This window comes from Rutilus rutilus, assembly GCF_951802725.1.
Source record: "Rutilus rutilus genome assembly, chromosome: 24".
Lineage (NCBI taxonomy): Eukaryota > Metazoa > Chordata > Actinopteri > Cypriniformes > Leuciscidae > Rutilus > Rutilus rutilus.
The window spans coordinates 17,687,181-17,708,240 of NC_140228.1; the positions used below are offsets into that span (position 1 = coordinate 17,687,181).

The following is a 21,060-nucleotide window of genomic DNA, read 5'->3' on the forward strand; positions in this document are numbered from 1 at the left end:
GTGTTCTATCGTGCAGGCCAGTCAATTCCTCCACACCAAACTCGCTCATCAATTTATGGACCTTGCTTTGTGCACTGGTGCGCAGTCATGTTGGAACAGGAAGGGGCCATCCCCAAACTGTTCCGACAAAGTTGGGAGCATGAAATTGTCCAAAATGTCTTGGTATGCTGAAGCATTAAGAGTTCCTTTCACTGTAACTAAGGAGCCAAGCCCAACCCCTGGAAAACAACCCCACACCATAACCCCCCCCTCCACCAAACTTTACACTTGGCACAATACAGTCAGTCAAGTACCGTTATATTTTGTATATATATATATATATATATATATATATATATATATATATATATATATACACTGTATATATAAAAGTGAACAACTGTGGTTATGCAGAGAGTAAATGATAAAGACTCACTCAAAACCTGTATTTTTATTTTTAAATTAACAGGCACAACTTACATAATTTGTACATACCAAAAAAGAAGAAAAACAATAACTCATATTACATCTTATAACTTGCAACCCAAAATTGTATTAGAACCCTTTGTTAAAAAAAAAAAAAAGTTTAGATACCCAAGTCTACTTAACCGTGTACACTTATTGGCTTCCTTTCAAATGATGACAGGTGTCCAATATAATACCAATATAATTCTCAACCACCAATCACACATTCAAGTTTAGCCCTGTTGTCACACATTTTCTTTCAGTAGTAAGGACAACTACATGTGTAACACAAAATAAAGTATCCTGATATTGTGTGCAGAGGGAAGAATCATGGCCATCTCCATTTTTTTTTCTACTCCAACACATTCACTTGGAAGTATCACAGACAATGGAAAAGAAGACAAGCCAACCAGGTTTGGAATATTCAAGTATTTCTGAATAAATGGCTAAAAAATACATCTTTGGAGTGTATGAAGTTAATCAAGTGTGAAATAAAACATGAACATCAGATATTGTACACCAGACATATATAACTGTTGGGGACAGAAGATTTTCTTTATTATTATTATTATTCCAGATGACAAATGCCAAACTACCGATCATCTTTGACCCTAGTAACACTAATTTTTGGATAAATAATTTGTGGAAAAAGTGCAGGATCCAAACATTATCAAATATGTGCTCTGGATTTATTTCATTTGTCTATCTACATGTAGACCATGCTGCCAGTTTAGTTAATATCACTTTTAAGAGTAATATTATGCATACATTTTTATTAAACTATGTAACAGTCCTTTAAGGGAAAATATAATCGAATTGAAAATATTTAGGAATATTTGTGATTTTTTTTTTTTTTTTTCTTGAAAAAAATTACCTGAGCCAGACAAGTATGACCAGGATAATCAACATCTTGAGAATATACAAACCACAATAACTTCCAAACCATCTGAGGTTACAGAGAATAAAGTACCCAGAATTAAATAAGACATACACTCCCGAACATACTGCCATTCTTCTACTCTTTCTTTTTTTTTTTTTTTTTTTCATTACTTGCACAAAAAAGTAAAAGCATGTGGAAGAAAACAAGTAAGAAAACTTTTAAGATGGAATAGTTTAAAGAGATTTGAGCTTACATCTCAATACAAAACATTTTATACAAATAAGAATACAGAACATTCTTGCCAACATTCAATATATTGGGTTACCTAGCTTAGCTTTAATGCCAAAACTACACAGAACACTGGTTCCATCCCATATGACTTGGTAGAGGTAAATATGAGTTCATGGATGGTCAAGGTTGGTTCTAATGCTCATACAGACCAAATATAGTCCCAACAAGCACAAGTGACAATGAAACCGCCATTTGCAGTGATGTCAGAACTGGAGAGGAATGAGATAAAACTGTACCGTTCTTAAATTAAACTATTTACAGTGGAGCATCCAAATTCTCCCTGCTGGAGTGGCTCGCCATCATTAGAACTGCATGTCTGCATAACAATAAACTGTTCTTTTCTTAGATTGTTTCACAGTGCATATAATTTCAGTAGGAATAAAAGGAAAGAGAAAAATCAAAGGGACATTACAATCTTTTCCAGATTTGTTTTGGATTTCTACAATATGATTTGGATTTCTCATTATTGGCCCTGATATGCACCCATTCTTGTTATTGCACGTGACACATGGACCTTAAAATATACTAATGACAAAACAGAACAGGAACATGTGTGATCCAAGACAACAATAATCTCAATATTGAAAAAAAAAAATGCATTCTTCCTGGATAAATTTAAATTTCTCCACACCAAACAAACGATGGGTCCGTTTCCATCCTCTCTCAAATTCATTTCCATTCTTCCATCGTTTTTTTTCCCCCTAAACATGCATCCAACTGGTTACCGGTAACACAGCTGACATCATCTCCCATGTTTGTGGTCTGAGTCCATGCTTGAGTTTGAGTCCAAGGTTAAAGTTCAGAGACCATATGATTTTAAAAAAGTGCTTTTATAGGTCAGTAGGACTTCTTCCCTCCGGAAGTTCTAGAAAGTTCATATTAACAGGTATCATCTGTAAAAAAAAGGCATATTTTAAATACATTTAAAATGCATTTCCACTAGAAATGTTTTATCAATTTTCAAATAAAACATTAGTACTTACCGTGATACCACCATTTTGTCTTCTTTGGATTTTTATTACATGTCCGTACATAAAAGGAGTTATCAGGTGGCCGCCTCTGTAAAGAAAAAAGCATAAATAAATACAAATAATGCTAATTATAATAAATATATTTTTATATAAACTACCGTTCAAGTTTGGGGACAGCATGCTTTTTTAATGTTTTTAAAAGTAGTCTCTTATGCTCACTAAAGCTGCATTTATTTGATCAAAACAGTAATATTGTGATATGTTTTTTAAAAATAACTTTTTATATTTTAAATTTATTTTAAAATGTGATTTACTCCCAATAGCTGAAATTTCAGCATTATTACTTCAGTCTTTAGTGTCCCGTGATCCTTCAGAAATCATTCTAATATGTTGATTTGGTGTTCAAGAAACATTTCTGATTATTATCAATGTTTGAAAACAGTTGTGCTGCTTAATAATTTTGTGGAAATACATTTTTCTCATGATTCTTTAATGAATAAAAAAAAAAGTTCAAAACAACAGCATTTATTTCAAACTTTATAAATGTCTTTACTGTCACTTTTAATTAATTTAATGCATCCTTGCATTATAAATGTATTCATTTCTTAAAAAATTTAATAAAATAAAACTCCTTTTGAACGGTAGTGTATATACTACATATATTAAACTAGTTTACAGAGACAATGTTTGCAAAAATCAATGCAAATGTATGAAGCTTTTAAGCTTTTTGGAGTTTCTTTTACATTTTGTCAAGAAAATGTCATTAATGTTTGAATAAGTGGGTGTAAATTGAACAGATTATAAATGCGTTTTCCAATACTGTCACTAAGGTCAACCTGTCAAAAAGTCAGCGTTAAGACACGTTTAAGCAAGTACTATAATAAGTAAGCCATTGATTCAGAAAGGCACCAAATACAGCTGTGTGATGCGGTTAATGTCTTACTATTGTAACTAATGAACAAACATATCTGTCTAATATGTCCCATATTAGAATCTTGTGCCACCTTTACACATTCATCTGCACTGTAACTTTAGAATCCAAAGAGATACAATAACCAAAATCTAAAAGATCGCAATCTTGATCTAAACACCCACATGATCTTATTCCTAAATGACAACGATTCGGCTATGTCTATTAAACATTTGACGAGTACGATCACAGCGAACATTCAAATCTCTGTTGGCACTTCCGCTGATCCAGAGACAGCATTTGTGTAGGTATGAAACAGCGACACAAACGGGCTTTTCAACCAGACAGTATCATTATTTCTGTAATAATAGTTTAAATGATCACAGAAGTACTGGGATAAAGGTTTATAGTTCAGATATAAACACTGATATCTACGTTAGTGATCAAAATAGAGGAAACCACCTTATGAAAGTAATTTGATGATTCAAATAAAGATTGTATCAATTATATTACACCTGTAGATGGCGACAAGTGAACATTCATTCAAGAGATTTGTTCAAAAACAACCGAGTGTGTGTGAACCGAGTAGTAGAAGTATGTCCGAATTCGTAGTATTAATAAAAAAAACACTAGGTGAAAAGTCCCTGGAAGACCTACTACTTCCGGCAGGTTCTGAAGAGTACATTCAATGGACACTTTACTATCCCATGAGGCCACGGGAGAGGACTTGTGAAAAAAGGTGAAGCATCACAACTGTAGCCGTAAGTCACATGACAGTGACAACATGGCGGGTGTAGTATGTCCGAATTTCATTTATACAACATGCATTCATACCATAGAACATACTTTTTTAACTGTAGCAATTAACATTTTGCCAGAATAGTGGGAGAACCGTGATCTCTATTTTAAACTGTGAGTCTCAATTTATCCAGCTCTAGTACACATCAAGAAATCTATTGCATTGTGACGCGAGACACTTACCTTCTCTTTGCAGCTAGACAGCATGCTAATAATGCTAAGACAAACAGACTGCACCGAAAGAGCTGGTGACCAATCCTCCGTTAAGATGGACAGGCAGATGTGGCCATTGCTATAAACATGGGGATGGACAGGTATATTGTCTCCTGTGAACATTACCTGTCAAAACACAACATAAACACAATTTAAAAAAAAAAGAATTTTCAATATGGTACACCATATGACCATGTGTGCTTGCCTTGCTCCAAGCTGCTCTTTTCAATACAATGAAAATAAATGGTGACCATCTGATAGACACTTGAAGAAAACTTGAACGATGATGACACCACAGTTTTCTGCGGAGCTGCCTTGTACCCGTAACCAGATTAAACTCTTTTTCACAACTGACAAATTTTGCAACATCAACAAGTTACTGAACTAAATTGAATTAATATTGAACTGACTCAAAGTGAATAACAACACTAGTCTTCTGCTTACAGGTGAATTAAACTAATTTCATAATGAACTTTACTAACACTGAAATTCAGACTTCAGCTGAATAATGACACTATGGTCTTCTGTACAGCTGCTTTAAAATGTCTCGTATTTGATGAAGTTTGCATCATTTATTAAAGGTATCGACTCATTTTTTCATTTCATAACTCCTGACACAAATTAAGACATAACTGTCACTATAAGTTTCTCAGAATACAATAGTGGTCAAATACTGAAACTTGAGTCATATCTTTTTAATGATGTATAGTTTGTCAAGGTATAACATTAAATCTGATAGTAACTTTGAACTAAAAAAAAAAAAAAAACGCTTCAGTGGGCCGACGCACTGGTGAAGCTTAACAGATTGTTATTTTTCTGTTCATCACTGAGAAGCTGCTTTGAAACAATCTGTATTGTATAAAGCGCTATATAAATAAAGGTGACTTGACTCGACTATGGTGGTCAAGCAATATTTCCCATGAATAACAACTTAAATTTTGACCTTTCCTCCCACAAAGCTATTATATAAATTCAGGACTTGAAATTTAGTGCGTTTAGTTTAGACTATAATTTTATGATGCTTTTATGGTGATTTTTGTCCTTTTCAGAGCTTGAGAGCTTCAGTCCACATTCACTTTATGGAAAAGAGCAGCATGGACATTCTTCAAAACTTCTCCCTTTGTGTTCCACATAACAAAGAAAGTCATTTGGATTTGGAACAACACACGAGCAAATGATGACAGAATGTTAATTTTGGGGTGAACTATCCCTTTAAATCATAAGCCAGTGCTTAGTCCTCACAATTGGCATGAGGCCGCTAGATTAGGACGTGGAGACAAGAGACAGTCGGCTGAATGAGAAGCCGGCGCCAGATCCGGACTTACATACGGAAAAGCATAGAGCGCTCGCGATCATAATACAGCCAGTGTCTCACTTCCGATTAAATGCACACAAACTCTGCTAGGGCTACTTCAGCAACAAAAAGGTTGAGTCACTTTTAATCTTAAGTGCTTCCTTTCTTTATCACATGTAAAAGTCATTTGACTAAGAAGGCATACACTTACCTTTGCTCCATTTAGACTTTGTATCAGCTCTAAACCATCAACAGCATTTCTGTCACTTGTTCTAATGCATTTTTTCGACTATAACAGTCCCTGCCTCCATAGAGTCATGCAGTTCTTAACTCTAAAGTGGCGTGTGAGCTTGTTTATCTAATTTGGTCTACACCGGTCTGTTATTTATAGTGGGACTGATATGTAAAATAAGATCAGTGCTAATACCCTCAAAGTTGGCCTTTAAATCCGCAGTCTACAAGCTCAATCTTGTGTAGACTGATCCTATTATTTTACTGTTGTAGGTGCAAAATAGACTTTAGTTGACCCTATAATGTACACTTAGCTACTACAAATGAATATTAAAGTGAGTATAGCAATGCACAAAACTTGATTTTATGCAAAGAGCAGGTACATGTGATCCGCCTACTGTAAGTGATTGTAGTTGAGTGTAAGCAAATGGAGGAGAAGTTAATGTTACCATGAGCGATCGCACTTGTGTATATGATTTGTCTCTGCCTACATACAGAAATATAATAAAAAGGTAGATGGAAAACCAGTGTTACTGTCGGCTAAAATTATTCAAAGTATTTTGTTAACTGAAAGCTTAAATGAAATAAAATATAAATATTAGATGATAAACAACCTAAATAAATTTTTAAATGAAATAAGTTTAGGTTAAAATATTAAAACAACCACTAAAACTAAGATTTAAATAAACCATTTACAAATATTTTAAACAAAAAAAAAAATGATACATGAAAACTGAAAATATAAAAATAAAAAGCTAATTCAAAATGTTAATAAAAACTATAATAGTATATAAATAACACTAAAATAAATAACACTAAAATCACTAAAATAATTCATTCCTATTAATTTTGCAATTAAAAATATATTCTAAAAATATATATTTTGACCATATTAAATACACTTTATTTAGACTTAAATAAAGTTAATAAAAAATATTTTGAATTACCTGAGGCGAGTCAAAGGGATAACGACCACTAAATTTAAATAGAAGCTGAAATTTCTCCCCTTCATAAAGAGTACCAGATGCTCCTTCCATATCCACAATCCATCTGTAAAGAGAAACAGAAAGACATTTATTTTTTTATTCGCTTTGGTACTTTAGGTGTACATTTTCAAAACTCTTACTACAAAAATCCAAACTGATTACACTTGTAACACAGCTGGTCATTCTTTCAAAACCTGATCCCATGCTTTCATAACAGTTACACACATTTCAGTCCACATAACTATTGTGTCAAACACAAGATTACAGCAATATGTAATGAGAACATTTGGTTTAATCACCAAAACACAACAGTCTGATCTTCTTTCAATTTAGTACTTTTAACAATCAGTTAATTTAATAGCAAACAAAGCAAAATACATATCACACTTTTTGCTGAAATAATTACAGTAATACGGGCTACATATGCCGCATTAGAAAATACCATTACCCAACTTACGTAACATAACATCCATAATGTTTGTAATAGTATCTTTTCAGTGTGTTATCAAAAGGTGTGATGAATTTATGAAACTGTCACGAGGTTTTGTGCTAGAACAGAGTTTGCTGGCAATACAGTTAATGTTCTCACTGTGCCACATGACTGAATCTATACTGCAGTTGACCTGTATAAGGGTGAGTTACAGTAATGTGCAAGTCTCTACCATGGTAATCTGTTTACAGTATCACATGGCATACATTCTGTAATGTAAAATGCTGTATTTGATACCATCTGTCTCCCTTCTTATGATGCATCTCTGATCAACCATTGACTGTTTCCTCTCCCTTGTACTCTACCCTGCTCTATGTTCACAAATTGAAAACCTCACTCACTTTGATAAATCACTTTTAAATTGCAAAATGAATTCATTATATTTGGTTATCCGTATCGGAAATTGCAAACAAAGTAGAAACTATTGAGAGAGAGAGAAAAAAAAGAAAAGACTACTCTACTGCCAGCCATAACTTCAGCCATAAAAAGAGAGAGACAGGAAGTTGTAAAATAATGAGCAATGAAAGACAAGACAACCATTAAATATCCAGAACTAAACAATAAGGGAAGCGCCACTATGTCAGAGGTCAAACAGATGATGGCTCTTTCTGGCAGAAAACCCTTTACCCAAGTCACTCTGGGATATTCAGGTCAATTTTCAGTCATTTTGGCTATCATAAACTTATAGAGAGCAATTTAACAAGCCGTCCTTTCCTAGAAACAAAGGTATTTAAGTGAGAGTGAAAATAGACAGAACTAAAGAGGGAGGTGATTTTCCTGACTCGACACATGGGACTCGCTGGGATATAATATCACTATGTGCTCACAGCTCACATGTGTGTCCTTCACTCTAAAGCATTTCACACTGAGATTACTAGCATACAAGGCCTGATATCACTGGAGGAAACATCTGGCACAGAGGGCGATATACATTTGGTTAAAAGAATGAACTTCAGTTTCTGGGAACAGAAAGGCACTACATTATATAATGAGATCATTTCTCATGTTGACAAATAAATATATAAATGCATTTAAAAATATATTATTAACATATTTAACCATATTTAATTAATGAATCACAAGTTAATTTAGTAGAAGCACACCCCTCTAGTACAAGCATACATTTAAAGATAAAGTGACATCCACAATGCCATTTTCCTGCCACGGCATTATCATATCAGCAACAGCAGTTTGTTTTCAGAAGAGTGAGAACATTCCAGAGGCAAAGTGAAAATATTCCTGGACCATCAGTGCTGCGTCGGCACAGGAGCTCACATTTCTGCCTTAGTTGCATGAAACATTACTTCACATGAAAGAAGATGCTATTATAGATAGAGGGGTGTAATTGTACCCGAAAATGATTGGTGCAGGTCTTTCCATTCTGTACAAATGTGTAGCGAACTTCTCTGTGTGTGGAACGTAATTTCAAAGTTTTCCCCTAGGATTGGACAAAATCGTTTATATCGATGTACTTTGATACTGCGACCACATCTGAAAAATAATGAAGGACACAAATTGTTCACATTTTTAAATATTGTAATGAGATATTCCATTGCTCGAAAAGTAGCCTAATAATATATCTCATATGGCTTTTTAATTTTAATTTAAAAAGCTATTTCTGACTGATATATTTTAGCATATTCTTTAGATTAAGGGGTTTTAATGCCTGTCGGAAATTGGACATGAACCCCCCTCTCAAGTTGTATTTAATAATGGGAAACTCTGAAATCATTTTTATACCAGAGTTGGCAGTGCCATAATGTACATCACCAAGCTTGGAAGGACCCGTTAGGTTCCAATATGTTTAGCTGATAATTGTTAATAATCAAAGTAATCCCAGACTTATTCATTAACAGACATCTTAAAGGTAACAGGTCTTCCAAAAAACCCGTTGCTAATCTCGGTGATGATTTTCTCAGCTCTAAGATTGATAAGGCTCAAAGTTGTATGAATATTTACTTCTGTCCCTGCTGATTCTGCTCTCAGAACTTCTCCACACTTGATTTGATCTCTCTGGGCAAAGTAGTTTCACAAATGAAGGCTGCCACCTCAATAGTTGATCCTGTACTAACTTGCTCGTTTAAAGCATGTTTTGCCTCTGTAAGCTCTGTTGTTTTGAGTATTTTAAACGACTCTCTACGCTCTGGTGTGGTGCCAGCAGCTTTTAAAATGACTGCCGTTACACCTGTACCAAAAAAGACGATGTTGATTTGGACAATTTCAATAATTATCGTCCCATTTCTAATCTCCACTTCTCAGCCAAAATTCGAGTGAACTGTGCCATCCCAATTGTATACTCATCTTACACTAAATAATTAGTTTGAGCCCCTTCAATCTGGGTTTTGCAAATATCATAGCACTAAAACAGCATAAGTGATGTTAATTGCTGCGGACTTGGGCTATCTGATAATTCTGATTCTTCTTGACATCAGTGCGGCTTTTGACACTGTCGATCATTCCAGATTACTCACTCGTATGGAATCTGTGTTTGGCATCTCTGAGACTGCATTAAACTGGTTTTAGTCTTATCTTTCAGACAGTAGGCAGTTTGTTGTCATGGGTGGACACAAGTCCAAAATTAGCTCAGTCAAATTTGGTGTTCCCCAGGGGTCGACTCTGAGTCCATTACTTTTTAACATGTATATTTTTCCTGTTGGTCAGCACCTTAGATATCTTGGACTTAAGATTCACTTGTATGCAGAGGACACCCAGATTTACATTCACTCAAAACTGGGTGATCATGTGGCTGTTATTTTTCTGGAACACTGCATTTCTGAGATAAAAAATTTGGATGAATCAATTTTCTTTGCCTTGACAGAGATAAAACAGAGGTTATGATCATTGGTTCAACCCACCAGTTACGTAAAGCCAGATCTTTAATGCTTAATGTTGATGGCTCTGTCTCGGAGTAAAAAAAAAAAAAAAAAAAAAAAAAAAACCCCTTTATAAGGGTGATTTTTGACGCTCACTTAACATGTGTCCCTCATGTTCGATCACTGTTAAAACGTAATTTTTTCATCTCAGAAATATTGCAAGATTGCGCCCCATGTAATCATTTACTGTGGCAGAAAAATGTATCAATACATTTGTTTTCTCCCCTATTGATTATTGAAATGCTTTGCTTGCACGGGCCTTGAAAAACACCCTAAATAAATTGCAATATGTCCAAAAATCAGCTGCTAGAATCTTGACAGGGACCAGGACTAGTTGTTCCCTCAACTCGCTTGCGCTCTATGGGTGACCGGGCTTGAAAACTCTGGAACTCTATTCCATATGAGAATAAACATGCTTGCATGAATCCTTGCTTAAAACTCACTTTTTTAGACTTGCTTATATGTGATTTTGTTATTGTATATTTTGTATATTGTATGTTTGCAGTATGTTTAGTTTATTGTTTTGATGTTTCTATTTCTCGTAATTTATGCATTTACTTTTGACCTCTTTTCTGTGTAAAGCGCTTTGATTAAAAAAAACATTTAAAAGGTGCTATATAAAATAAGGTTTATTATTGTTATTTAAAGGTGCTGTATGTAATTTTTTGACATGCTAAGTTCACAAACTCGTTTCTCTGAAAAATTGGCTGCCTATTAAACATCGCATACATTTTTAAATATTGCTGATTACTTACAAAGCACTAAATGGTTTAGCTCTGCAGTACTTGAGCGAGCTCTTAACGCATTATAGTCCATGTCTATTGTGATCTCAAAATTCCGGCCAGTTAATAATACCTAGAATATCAAAATCGACTGCTGCCGGTAGATCCTTTTCCTATTTAGCACCAAAACTTTGGAACAGTCTTCCTAACATTGTCCGGGAAGCAGACACACTCTGTCAGTTCAAAGCTAGATTAAAGACACATCTCTTTGACCTAGCAATCACATAATACATTATAGACTTCTATAATTTAATGTTAGGCTGCATAGATTAGGTCAGCCGGAACCGGGAACACTTCCCATAAATCCTGATGTACTCGTTACATCATAAGAAGAATGGCATCTACGCTAATATTAGTGTCTTTGTTTATCCCGAGGTTTTCCCGCAACCTGCCGGATCCAGGCCGTATCCAGATCTAACGAAGGACCTTCGCCTGGACCCGATGACAACGCAGTGCCAACTAGTCTCTCCCTATGGAGGATCCCTTTACCACTCTACAGATAAAGCGTTGTCGGGAAAATTCGTTTCGTGTACCTACCCCGAAGTGACAAAATAAAATTCTGTATCAAAATTTATAAGGAAAGACCAGTACTTTGTTTAGGCTTGGTTTGTAGGGAATTACAAACCTGCGCACATTTATTCAAACGCACATAACTATAGAACCAATTCTTAATGCGCATGTGAACGCCATCAGCGTTTATCACAGGTTCGCGTTTAAAGTCTGTGTAGAGAGAATGGTGTCGTCTTAGCGGCCCCTAATTTAATAACAAATGATTGTTGCGACGTAAGCGAATCAATCAAAACTAACTTTAGCTGGAAAATAACTTTAGTAAAGAACCGCTATAAAGCCAAAACAATCTCTGTTACCTTAAATTATACGTTTATCTCTGTAAAGCTGCTTTGAAACAATCTACATTGTTAAAAGCGCTATATAAATGAAGATGACTTGACTTGAAAAACAAAGCTACAGCCAGTTATTTTACTTTGAAATGTGCATTCTGTGTCAGAATGGCAATTTATCCAATAGTATCTCGACACCCCCGGGTTGCCAGTAGGCGAAAAAACACAGCGTATTGCAGTTATGGAAGCCAGCAAACGAACTGGCTCAAAAAATAAATCTATGAACGGAAACATTATAAAACGTGGATAGTCTCCTCACCTTTCATTGTCAATTGTACTCACTCCTGTTGTGTGTCCTCAATCTGGCAACCCGCATCGAGTCTAAGGAGGAGGGGGCGGGGAAAAAACTCCAATTTTCCCTCCAATATTTAAATTTGTAATGCAGTACCCATTTCAACCACTAGCTGTCAATATTACATACTGCACCTTTAAACATAGCAGAGGGGAGAACGATTGCTGCCGTGACTGGTATTATTTATTAGTTTTTTCCACAACGGCTCCATCGCCTTGTCGTGTCGTTAAAGTAATGCAAATATGAATAACCATTTGAAGCACATTTTATGTTTATTCACAGCGAAAATAGCATGTATTTGACCAAAACTCAAATCTAGATAGTGCAGTAAATGTTTGCTTGTCAAAGAATGTGACGCTACATTTTATTCAGAATTAAATGTCTTAAATGTCAGAATTAAAAGATTTCCCCAAGAAATAGGCAAGAATAAACCTGGAGTCCACCATAATTCCTGTTCTTTTCGACAAATCTTCTATTGCGTTTAGGGCTGCACGGTTTCAAGTTTTTCATTAACCGTTAACCGAGGCCCTTAGCGGTTAATACTCGGTTAACCATAGTGTGCGCGCCGCAACCCCGAGATAGGCGTAATTTGCGGGTGGGACATGTCCCCACCCCACCACTATTTTCTAAGGTCGATATTGTCCCCACCACTTTGAAACATCTCGCGGCACGAATACCAATACAAATAAACAAAACATCTCCAGTTAACTAGCAGAGCATTCATTTAGTTCGTTTTTTTTTTTTTTTTTTTTTTTTTTAGGCGATCTAGCGCTGAAATGTTTTGTTTTTTAAATCAAGTGATCAAAGTGCTCGTTGCCACTGCGATCGAGAAGGGTCTTGTAAATCGTGCTGAGGTATTATTAATTCGTGGCCACGAAACAATTCACCTGAATATTCACCAATTCACACAAAAAAAAAGGAATAAAAAGCTGTACGAGAATAGTCGGCCTTCACTGAAGAGCAATCTTCACAGGTAAGAAAAACAGTTTAATAATTATTATTAATTCGTGGCCACGAAATAATTCACCTGAATATTCACCAATTCACAAAAAATAGGTCTTTAGCATTCACTAATTAATAGTATCAAACTGTTTTTGGCCACGTTGTAATTCGTTAAATCAAAATGAGGGAGGGAATTAGTTCAACGTGTCCACGATTTATTAAAACGAGGGAACAAATAAGTCGTCGTAACAACTAATTATTTAGATCAGTGGACAGGGCGCATAGAACAAACAGTGAGAGAGCCCCGGCCGCGCGCGCGCGCACTCTCACCGCCTTCAAACAACACGAGCGCTGCATTGCTCTCTCTCCCTCGCGCATATCAACACAATAGTAAAAGGTCTGAAGACCGATTGTGTTTTATAGATTAGTAGTTTGTTCATATAAAGTGTTTGATTAGCAAGTACATGTTTAGGAAATGCATAATACAAATTGTATGGGTTAATGTAACGGTAAACGGACTCTGCGGGTAAAACTGTTGTGATGAAACTGCGCATGCGCGGGGTAAAACTGCTGGGGTAAAGCTGTGGCTCTGCAGACAGATATTATTGTGCTGCGATCAGTGGCGCGGATACTATGTTTGTTTCTGGCTCGCGCACAGCCTTCACTCTCGGACGCGCGCTTTCTTTGCCCGCTTCATATTAGAAAACTGGTCTAGCGGTCTCTGGTGGTGCAAAAATGTATTACAACTAAATTCAATGCACGCCTTGACGCCACTTAAAGGGATACTCCACTTTTTTCGGAAATATGCTCATTTTACAACTCCCCCAGAGTTAAACAGATGAGTTTTACCGTTTTCTAATCCATTCAGCCGAACTCCGGGTCTGACGGTACCACTTTTAGCATAGCTTAGCATAGATCATTGATTCAGACGAGTCCAGTAGCATTTCTTTCAAAATGACCAAAGAGTTTCAATATTTTTCCTATTTAAAACTTGACTCTTCTGTAGTTAAACCGTGTACTAAGATCGACGGAAAATGAAAAGTTGCGATTTTCTAAGCCTATATGGCTAGGAACTACTCTCATTCCAGCGTAATAATCAAGGAACTGTGCGGCCGTACCATGAGTGCAGCAGGCGTAGTGATATGACGCAGCGCCTGAAAATAGGTCTAATAGGTTAGACAAACTTAGTCCCGGTCACGTTGGAAGAAGTTACCGAGCTGGGGACTATTTTTAGGCGCTGCGTCATATCACTACGCCTGCTACGGCCGCACAGTTCCTTGATTATTACGCCGGAATGAGAGTAGTTCCTAGCCATATAGGCTTAGAAAATCGCAACTTTTCATTTTCCGTCGATCTTAGTACACGGTTTAACTACAGAAGAGTCAAGTTTTAAATAGGAAAAATATTGAAACTCTTTGGTCATTTTGAAAGAAATGCTACTGGACTCGTCTGAATCAATGATCTATGCTAAGCTATGCTAAAAGTGGTACCGTCAGACCCGGAGTTCGGCTGAATGGATTCTAAAACGGTAAAACTCATCTGTTTAACTCTGGGGGAGTTGTAAAATTAGCATATTTCCGAAAAAAGTGGAGTATCCCTTTAACCGAGCAAAATGTTTCACTCGGTTACGCAATTTTTAACGGTTGATCGGTTAATCGGTTAACCATGGACACTTTGCGTTTCATTATATTTATTGAGTTGGCTCGTGTGTTTTAGATTTGACGCTTCAGAAATGTGACGTAATTTCCGTTAAGGGAGCATAGTGAGCATTAATGCTCCCTGGTTTTTGAGATGCATTGTGGGATTTTTTTAGGAAATGTTCCAGTGCACTGGAAGGATTTTGCGATTGAGACAGCCCTTTAATGGCCGACGCCCTAATTAGTGCCCTGACTACTGAACTAGGGAGCTGATTGAGATGCATACACCCATAGAACGTGATTATCGGCCGACACCGATCTGTAGCCGATCGATCACCCACCACAACTGCCCTAAAATCAAATCGACATCACAGAGAACATCCTCCAAAAAACTTAAAAGGACAACAATGAACATAATAATTACACCAATTAGTCAGGACAAACACGTTTGGCAAGCTGCTAAACTTATAGCTCATACCTGACATTTCTTTGACACGAACCAAGACATGGCTACACGGCTGAATAACAATGCTAGGCTAACCCACACTATGTTCCCGTAATACCGACCAGAGTTCCATAAAAGAAAACATTACATTTATAACCCTTGGCTGTCAAAGTTTAGCTTTCTGAAACCGAGTAATTATGTCAATCATTTATTCTCACTACTGCAGCACAGAAAGATATAAACACATACTGTATGTGAAGTCAGCTCGTTTCCAAATAGATGCACCACTGTGCACAAGACTGGTTATATTGAGATTCAGATAAGTAATCATTTCTGGAACTATGTGATGTACCTTTTTTGTCTCGTGACAGTTTTTCTCAAAAGACTGCTATATATTCCTAGACACGGATACGACCATGCACAAGCCAAAAAGAGGTCAATAAGGTTTGTTACAGCAATACTACCCTCTCGAGCTTTAATTTTTGATTAGCCAGAGCAGACATCACTATACATCGGGCAGAGCAGCCTTACAAATGACACCACATGGGAAATGTTTTGTTTAAAATTTAGAAAATATGCCCACAATGGGTGAGAGTTTTCCAGGCCTGACAAGACAACAATAGCGTAATGCAAAGAGTCATATTGCACTTTTAAATATGACGATCCCTGATACAGGGCGGCTTGAGAAATCTAGCCTGTTAATAAGTGCATTGTGATCACACACATGGGTATAAGATTAAACAAAGAGTCGGGAAGCGATGGCCTTACTGTGTGATGGTGTTCTGTACGCTCTTCTCATTTAGGGTCATTCCAGGGGGTGGATCATTCTGCAAGGCTAGCAGTTCTTTCTGTAACCTTTTCTGTTGAGAAATACAGAGAAAGAAAGTATTGAACAAACAAAGGAAAGAAAAAAAAGAATCTAAAGCAGAGGTTCTTAATTAAATAAAACCCCTTAATCTAAAGAATATGCCAGGAATATATCAATCCAAAATAGCTCTTCAAATTAAACATTAATCAATTTAAGTCATAAGAACATATTATTACATATAGACATATACGATTAATCACATCTAACATAAAGGTTTTTGAAATATAATATATGTGTATATATACACGTATACACACAAATATTACGTAAACAAAATCTATATTAGATGCGATTAATCGATTTAACAGCACTAATTCGAATTTCGAGCATTGCAACAACACAGTATATATTTTTTAAACTATTATAATTCATCAAACAAGTTTATAAATATATTATGTGTGTTTGAGTATATATATATATATATATATATATATATATATATATATATATATATAAACTTTTAAGTTAGATTCGATTCATCGATTTGACAGCACTAATAACCACTGAAAACTGTGGCAACAAACATTGCCTATTCTTTGTAATTGCCAATATTCTATTCAACATAAAACAGTGATACTGAATAATATTAAGTCAAGTTGAATGAAAATATAACTTAATATGTCCTGCACAGTCACAAATAACCTTGCAAGGCTGGATACAAATAAGTAGATATTGATATCATGATTTCAAGCAATTAAAATAGCAGACACATGAAAGTTCTAGAAAGAACGCGTTGATTCTACTCATTACATTTAGCTGCTACTGTGTTTGTGGTAAATCAGGAGTTTATGTGAGTCCTGCTCGCCAGCTGTTGCTTTGAAAGCACCGATAATTCTCACCCTGGCAGCTCAGGAACAGCGAGGAGGACAAGTTATGATTTCAGAAACAACACAGCAATATTCGATCCCCTTATTAGGCGTATCCAAAAAAACACCATTTACACTATCATAGACGACACACTCGACAACTGATCAAGAAGTGATTGATAGATTAAACAGGGTTAGATGTCAGCTGTGATCTTACCTGCATCGACGCCATGATGGATCCCCCTGCATCAGTGGCGCACAGTAACGCAGGGCCTGACGTCACCGTCACGTGACACACGAGAGCTTCTGTTCTGAGAACACGCTCTGATTGTATGATAGTCCAAAATCTACCCCTTATTGTCTCTTTATTCTAATAAATTAATACTAGTTACATGTTAAATAATCATAGCGATAATAAATAATAAATACCTATTGTTTCATTATTCTGTTATTCATTATAAGTCACATGGGTTTCGACCTGGTTTTCGACAGACTTTCAAGATAGGCTACAGTTTTTTTTTTTTTTTTCGGTTTTAGTATTCTTTTTAATCAGTTAATTAATCATTTATTTATTCCTTATGAATAGTTTTAATTAATAAATATATGTTATTTTTAATAAATATAAATTTATTATTCTGTCACAGAAGAAAGTCACATGGGTTTGGAACATAGAGGTTTGGAACTACTTGCTTTCAATAAACATTTTTTTAACTATTTTTAATTATTAATTAATTCATAATTGTTTATTGATATGAATAGTTATAATTAATACACATCTATTATTTTTTGATAAATATAAATATACATTATGTCAGAGCAAAGGAGGCCACATTTTGGAACAATTTTCAAAATACAGATTTAAAAAGTATTCTTTTAATTATTAATATTTATTTATTTATTATGAATAGTTATAATTAATAAATATATATTCCATTTTAATGAATATTAGTGTCTATTAATGCATTAGCTACAGAAGAAAGCCATCGGTTTGGAACAACTTTTAAGATATAGATTGTGTTATTTCTGGTGAAGTATCTTTTTAATTGTTTATTAAATATTAATTAATATTATTATTATCTATTAATACATATTAAGTCTACTAATTAATTATTCTGTGAATGAAGAAAGTCAGTAACCTGGCTTTGGAGCGACTTTCAACATTCTTTTATTTTTGGGTGACTTTTTTTTATTTTATCAACATCCTTTTAATGTTACAATCATGCCATAATTTGAAGTATATATAAGGGTCATTGACGAATAAGGTTTTTAAAAGTGTAAAAAAATAGAATGGAGATATAACTATACTTGAAACCATTTTTTAGTTTACCTAGGTGTTAACAATAAGATTTTGTGGTTTGTACAATCAATTAACACTGTTTTTTGTCATTTTTTACAAGATGGAAAAAATTTGTCACCAAAAAAATCGTTCGGTTTAACCACTGCTTTGAAAGTTAAAAACTGATTTGACATTGATGTTGAGATAGTATATAGTGTGTACCACAGAAGAAATATTACATAAAATTATCACTGATCTCATAAATGTAATCATTTATTGGACTACTCTAAACACTCCAACATATTCAAGTAAAACATTGCACAGGGAAAGGAGAAAAGTAAAAAAAAAGAGCCTTATCTGCTTTATATTTGTATTATTGTAGTTCCTTTAGTTATTAAAAACAATATTATTCCATTTAAATATTTACTATCGGTTTTACCGAATGACCTTTTGACACTTCAAAATCTTTAAAATACCTTTATATGTAGTAAAATATAATTAAAACCTAAAACATAAGTTGTACTACCTTACATACTTTGGATGTTGTATATTAGTTTTTTTTTACTATTATTAAGGCCTTTGGACAAAAAAAATGACCCGTCACGTCATTGACCCATAAATATAATTTATTAGATTTATTTAGACCTTTAGATTTATAAGATATTTCCTTTACCCTGTGTTCACTTATGCACGCCATTTTGTAATTTTTCTGCTGTAAAACTGAAAGACACAGCCAAAACAAACATAGGTGTGACAGTGATACATTTGGTTCATCCACGTTTATTCCTTGTGCGAGACTGCAAACGACTTGCAAATACAAAATGAATGTAAGACATTTAAAAACTCTGCATACAAAACAAACTATCTAGTCATTTCAAAGTACAACATAACAACAACAAAAAACTAAATTGATCAATAAAGCGAAACACTTATAAATACACACTCAAAAAACATCGGAACATATATGGAAACCAAACAGCATGAATGTCGGTCACAGCATAACGCATACTCCTATTCCTATCTAACAGTCCAGGAAGTTTGCAGCCATGAGCAGTTCCAAGGCAATCTCAGGAGCAATGGGGAATTCTGGGATTTCTGTTGAGCTGTTGGTGTAACGCACTTTATAGGTAAAATACATGCAAACTTTGGAGAGAACATGAGACGGGATCTCCCGGAAGTTCACCTCATTGGTTTCATTTTCAGCAAACTGACCTTGAAGTAAACATGCAAAATGTTAGAACTTCCTCCTCCTAATCAAATATCACAACAACAACAAAAATCGAGTGATGGAAGAAATCCACAATAAACAAATGCTGTTTCGTCACAGCAGGATTTTGAACCATACTCACCAGGTCCACTCAGCATAGCCTTGATTGTGCCAGAGGTTAACGCGTGCTCTCGCTTCACAATAAACTCTTGCCCGTCTGAAGAGATCAGCTTTACATACATGGCATCTGGGCCCTCACAACCACCAAAAGTCCTTTCTTCAATATCTGCTGGAAAATGTTATTTGAACACTTTAGGGGGAAATGGAAGCTAGACCGACTCATGCACATGAGCAAATTTAGACCAGATCATTTTGACAAGAATGAATGGATGAATAATGAATTGATGAGGATCCAACCATTAAAAGCATCTGCAAACAGCACACAAGCTGATCGAGATATTACTGTTTCCTATTTGCAAATAAATAAAAGTCCAATACAAACCCATTGTTTCACAGGCACTGTGTTATTCCTGCAAACAACAGAACAAAACATTAGGATTATGGATTATTGCATAGGTTAAGGGATCAATTATTATTAGTCAGCATATGAGAAGGAGAGAGAACTAGAAAGTTGTGAATTTCAAACAAAATGATGAGATATTATATGATGACGAGGCTGAATCCTTATTCGTTTTTTTGGTAACACTTTACAATAAGATTTCATTAGTTCATATTAATTAACTACATTACTTAACATGAACTAATAATGAACTGCACTTTATTAATCCTTGTTAATTTCAACATTTACTAATATATTATTCAAATCAAAAGTTAAACATATGAAGTAACATAAACAAACGATGAACAACAGCACTATTTTTTTCACTAACAGATACAGAAACAAATGTATTGCGCATACTTAGTTCGTAATAGTTAATACATTAACTAATGTTAACAAATGAAACCTTATTGTTTTTTACTTATTAACGTGTGCACAGTAACGTAACCAGAAACCCTCAAAGTCTTCCCAAAATATTGGCTAGTTTATGTAATTATTCTCTTTTGCTGTACTTGGTCATTTCATATGTGTTCTTATTCTTTATAAACAGTCTCATAAGAGAACATTGTCACGGTCACAACAGTAAATAGCAGGGTTTTTTTTAAACGAATAATTTTAAAACGATAAATCGTAATATCATATCGTTTCTTCTCTGAGTGGATCAATTAATACAAATATATATTGTGAGTAATAAATGTACAACTGTCACACTTACCACGAACGTAAAACAGTAAAACAAGTTGAGAAACACAGGCGCTGAGAACAACTGAACACTTCCGGTTCAAAAATGTGCCTCATAAATAAAAGTCCCCCTATGTGTAATTAAACCTTGGTGTGTGAAATTCAAAATTGAGATTTCATTTAGCATAATCTTCAGAAACATTAGAAATGAACTAAAATAACTTGAAATAATGATGTATTGTTAATATATTGATACAAGTAGTTCTAACAAAGGTAAGCTCAGAA

General features: G+C 34.9%; 2 protein-coding genes across 4 annotated transcripts; both read right to left on the reverse strand.

Moving 5' to 3' along the window:
- Window positions 1–993: 993 nt before the first annotated feature.
- ube2wb (ubiquitin conjugating enzyme E2 Wb) lies at window positions 994–17,378 on the reverse strand. Of its 2 annotated transcripts, none has more exons than XM_084398273.1 (6): window positions 17,270–17,378; window positions 16,147–16,238; window positions 6,980–7,082; window positions 4,478–4,633; window positions 2,599–2,674; window positions 994–2,508 (listed from the first exon to the last, which is right to left on the reverse strand). In XM_084398273.1, exons 1-6 carry the CDS (start codon window positions 17,282–17,284, stop codon window positions 2,495–2,497), a joined length of 456 nt encoding a protein of 151 aa, XP_084254399.1. In that variant the 5' UTR covers window positions 17,285–17,378; the 3' UTR covers window positions 994–2,494. The 2 variants fall into 2 exon arrangements, with proteins under 2 accessions (XP_084254399.1, XP_084254400.1); XM_084398274.1 differs by having other exon boundaries at window positions 17,086–17,271.
- Window positions 17,379–19,092: 1,714 nt separating this feature from the next.
- eloca (elongin C paralog a) lies at window positions 19,093–20,937 on the reverse strand. Of its 2 annotated transcripts, none has more exons than XM_084399253.1 (4): window positions 20,810–20,937; window positions 20,038–20,065; window positions 19,678–19,824; window positions 19,093–19,540 (listed from the first exon to the last, which is right to left on the reverse strand). In XM_084399253.1, exons 2-4 carry the CDS (start codon window positions 20,039–20,041, stop codon window positions 19,350–19,352), a joined length of 342 nt encoding a protein of 113 aa, XP_084255379.1. In that variant the 5' UTR covers window positions 20,042–20,065; window positions 20,810–20,937; the 3' UTR covers window positions 19,093–19,349. The 2 variants fall into 2 exon arrangements, with proteins under 2 accessions (XP_084255379.1, XP_084255380.1); XM_084399254.1 differs by having other exon boundaries at window positions 19,678–19,821; window positions 20,810–20,896.
- Window positions 20,938–21,060: the final 123 nt, after the last annotated feature.

Excerpts from the sequence above, each read along its gene's own strand:
- ube2wb (XM_084398273.1), bottom strand. Across the intron at positions 7,083-16,146 it reads GTACAGAACACCATCACACA|ATGGATTGTGGATATGGAAG; the intron begins GTAAGGCCATCG and ends TTCTCTTTACAG. Across the intron at positions 2,675-4,477 it reads TGTCTAGCTGCAAAGAGAAG|AGGCGGCCACCTGATAACTC; the intron begins GTAAGTGTCTCG and ends TTTTCTTTACAG.
- eloca (XM_084399253.1), bottom strand. Across the intron at positions 19,541-19,677 it reads GGCTATGCTGAGTGGACCTG|GTCAGTTTGCTGAAAATGAA; the intron begins GTGAGTATGGTT and ends GTTTACTTCAAG.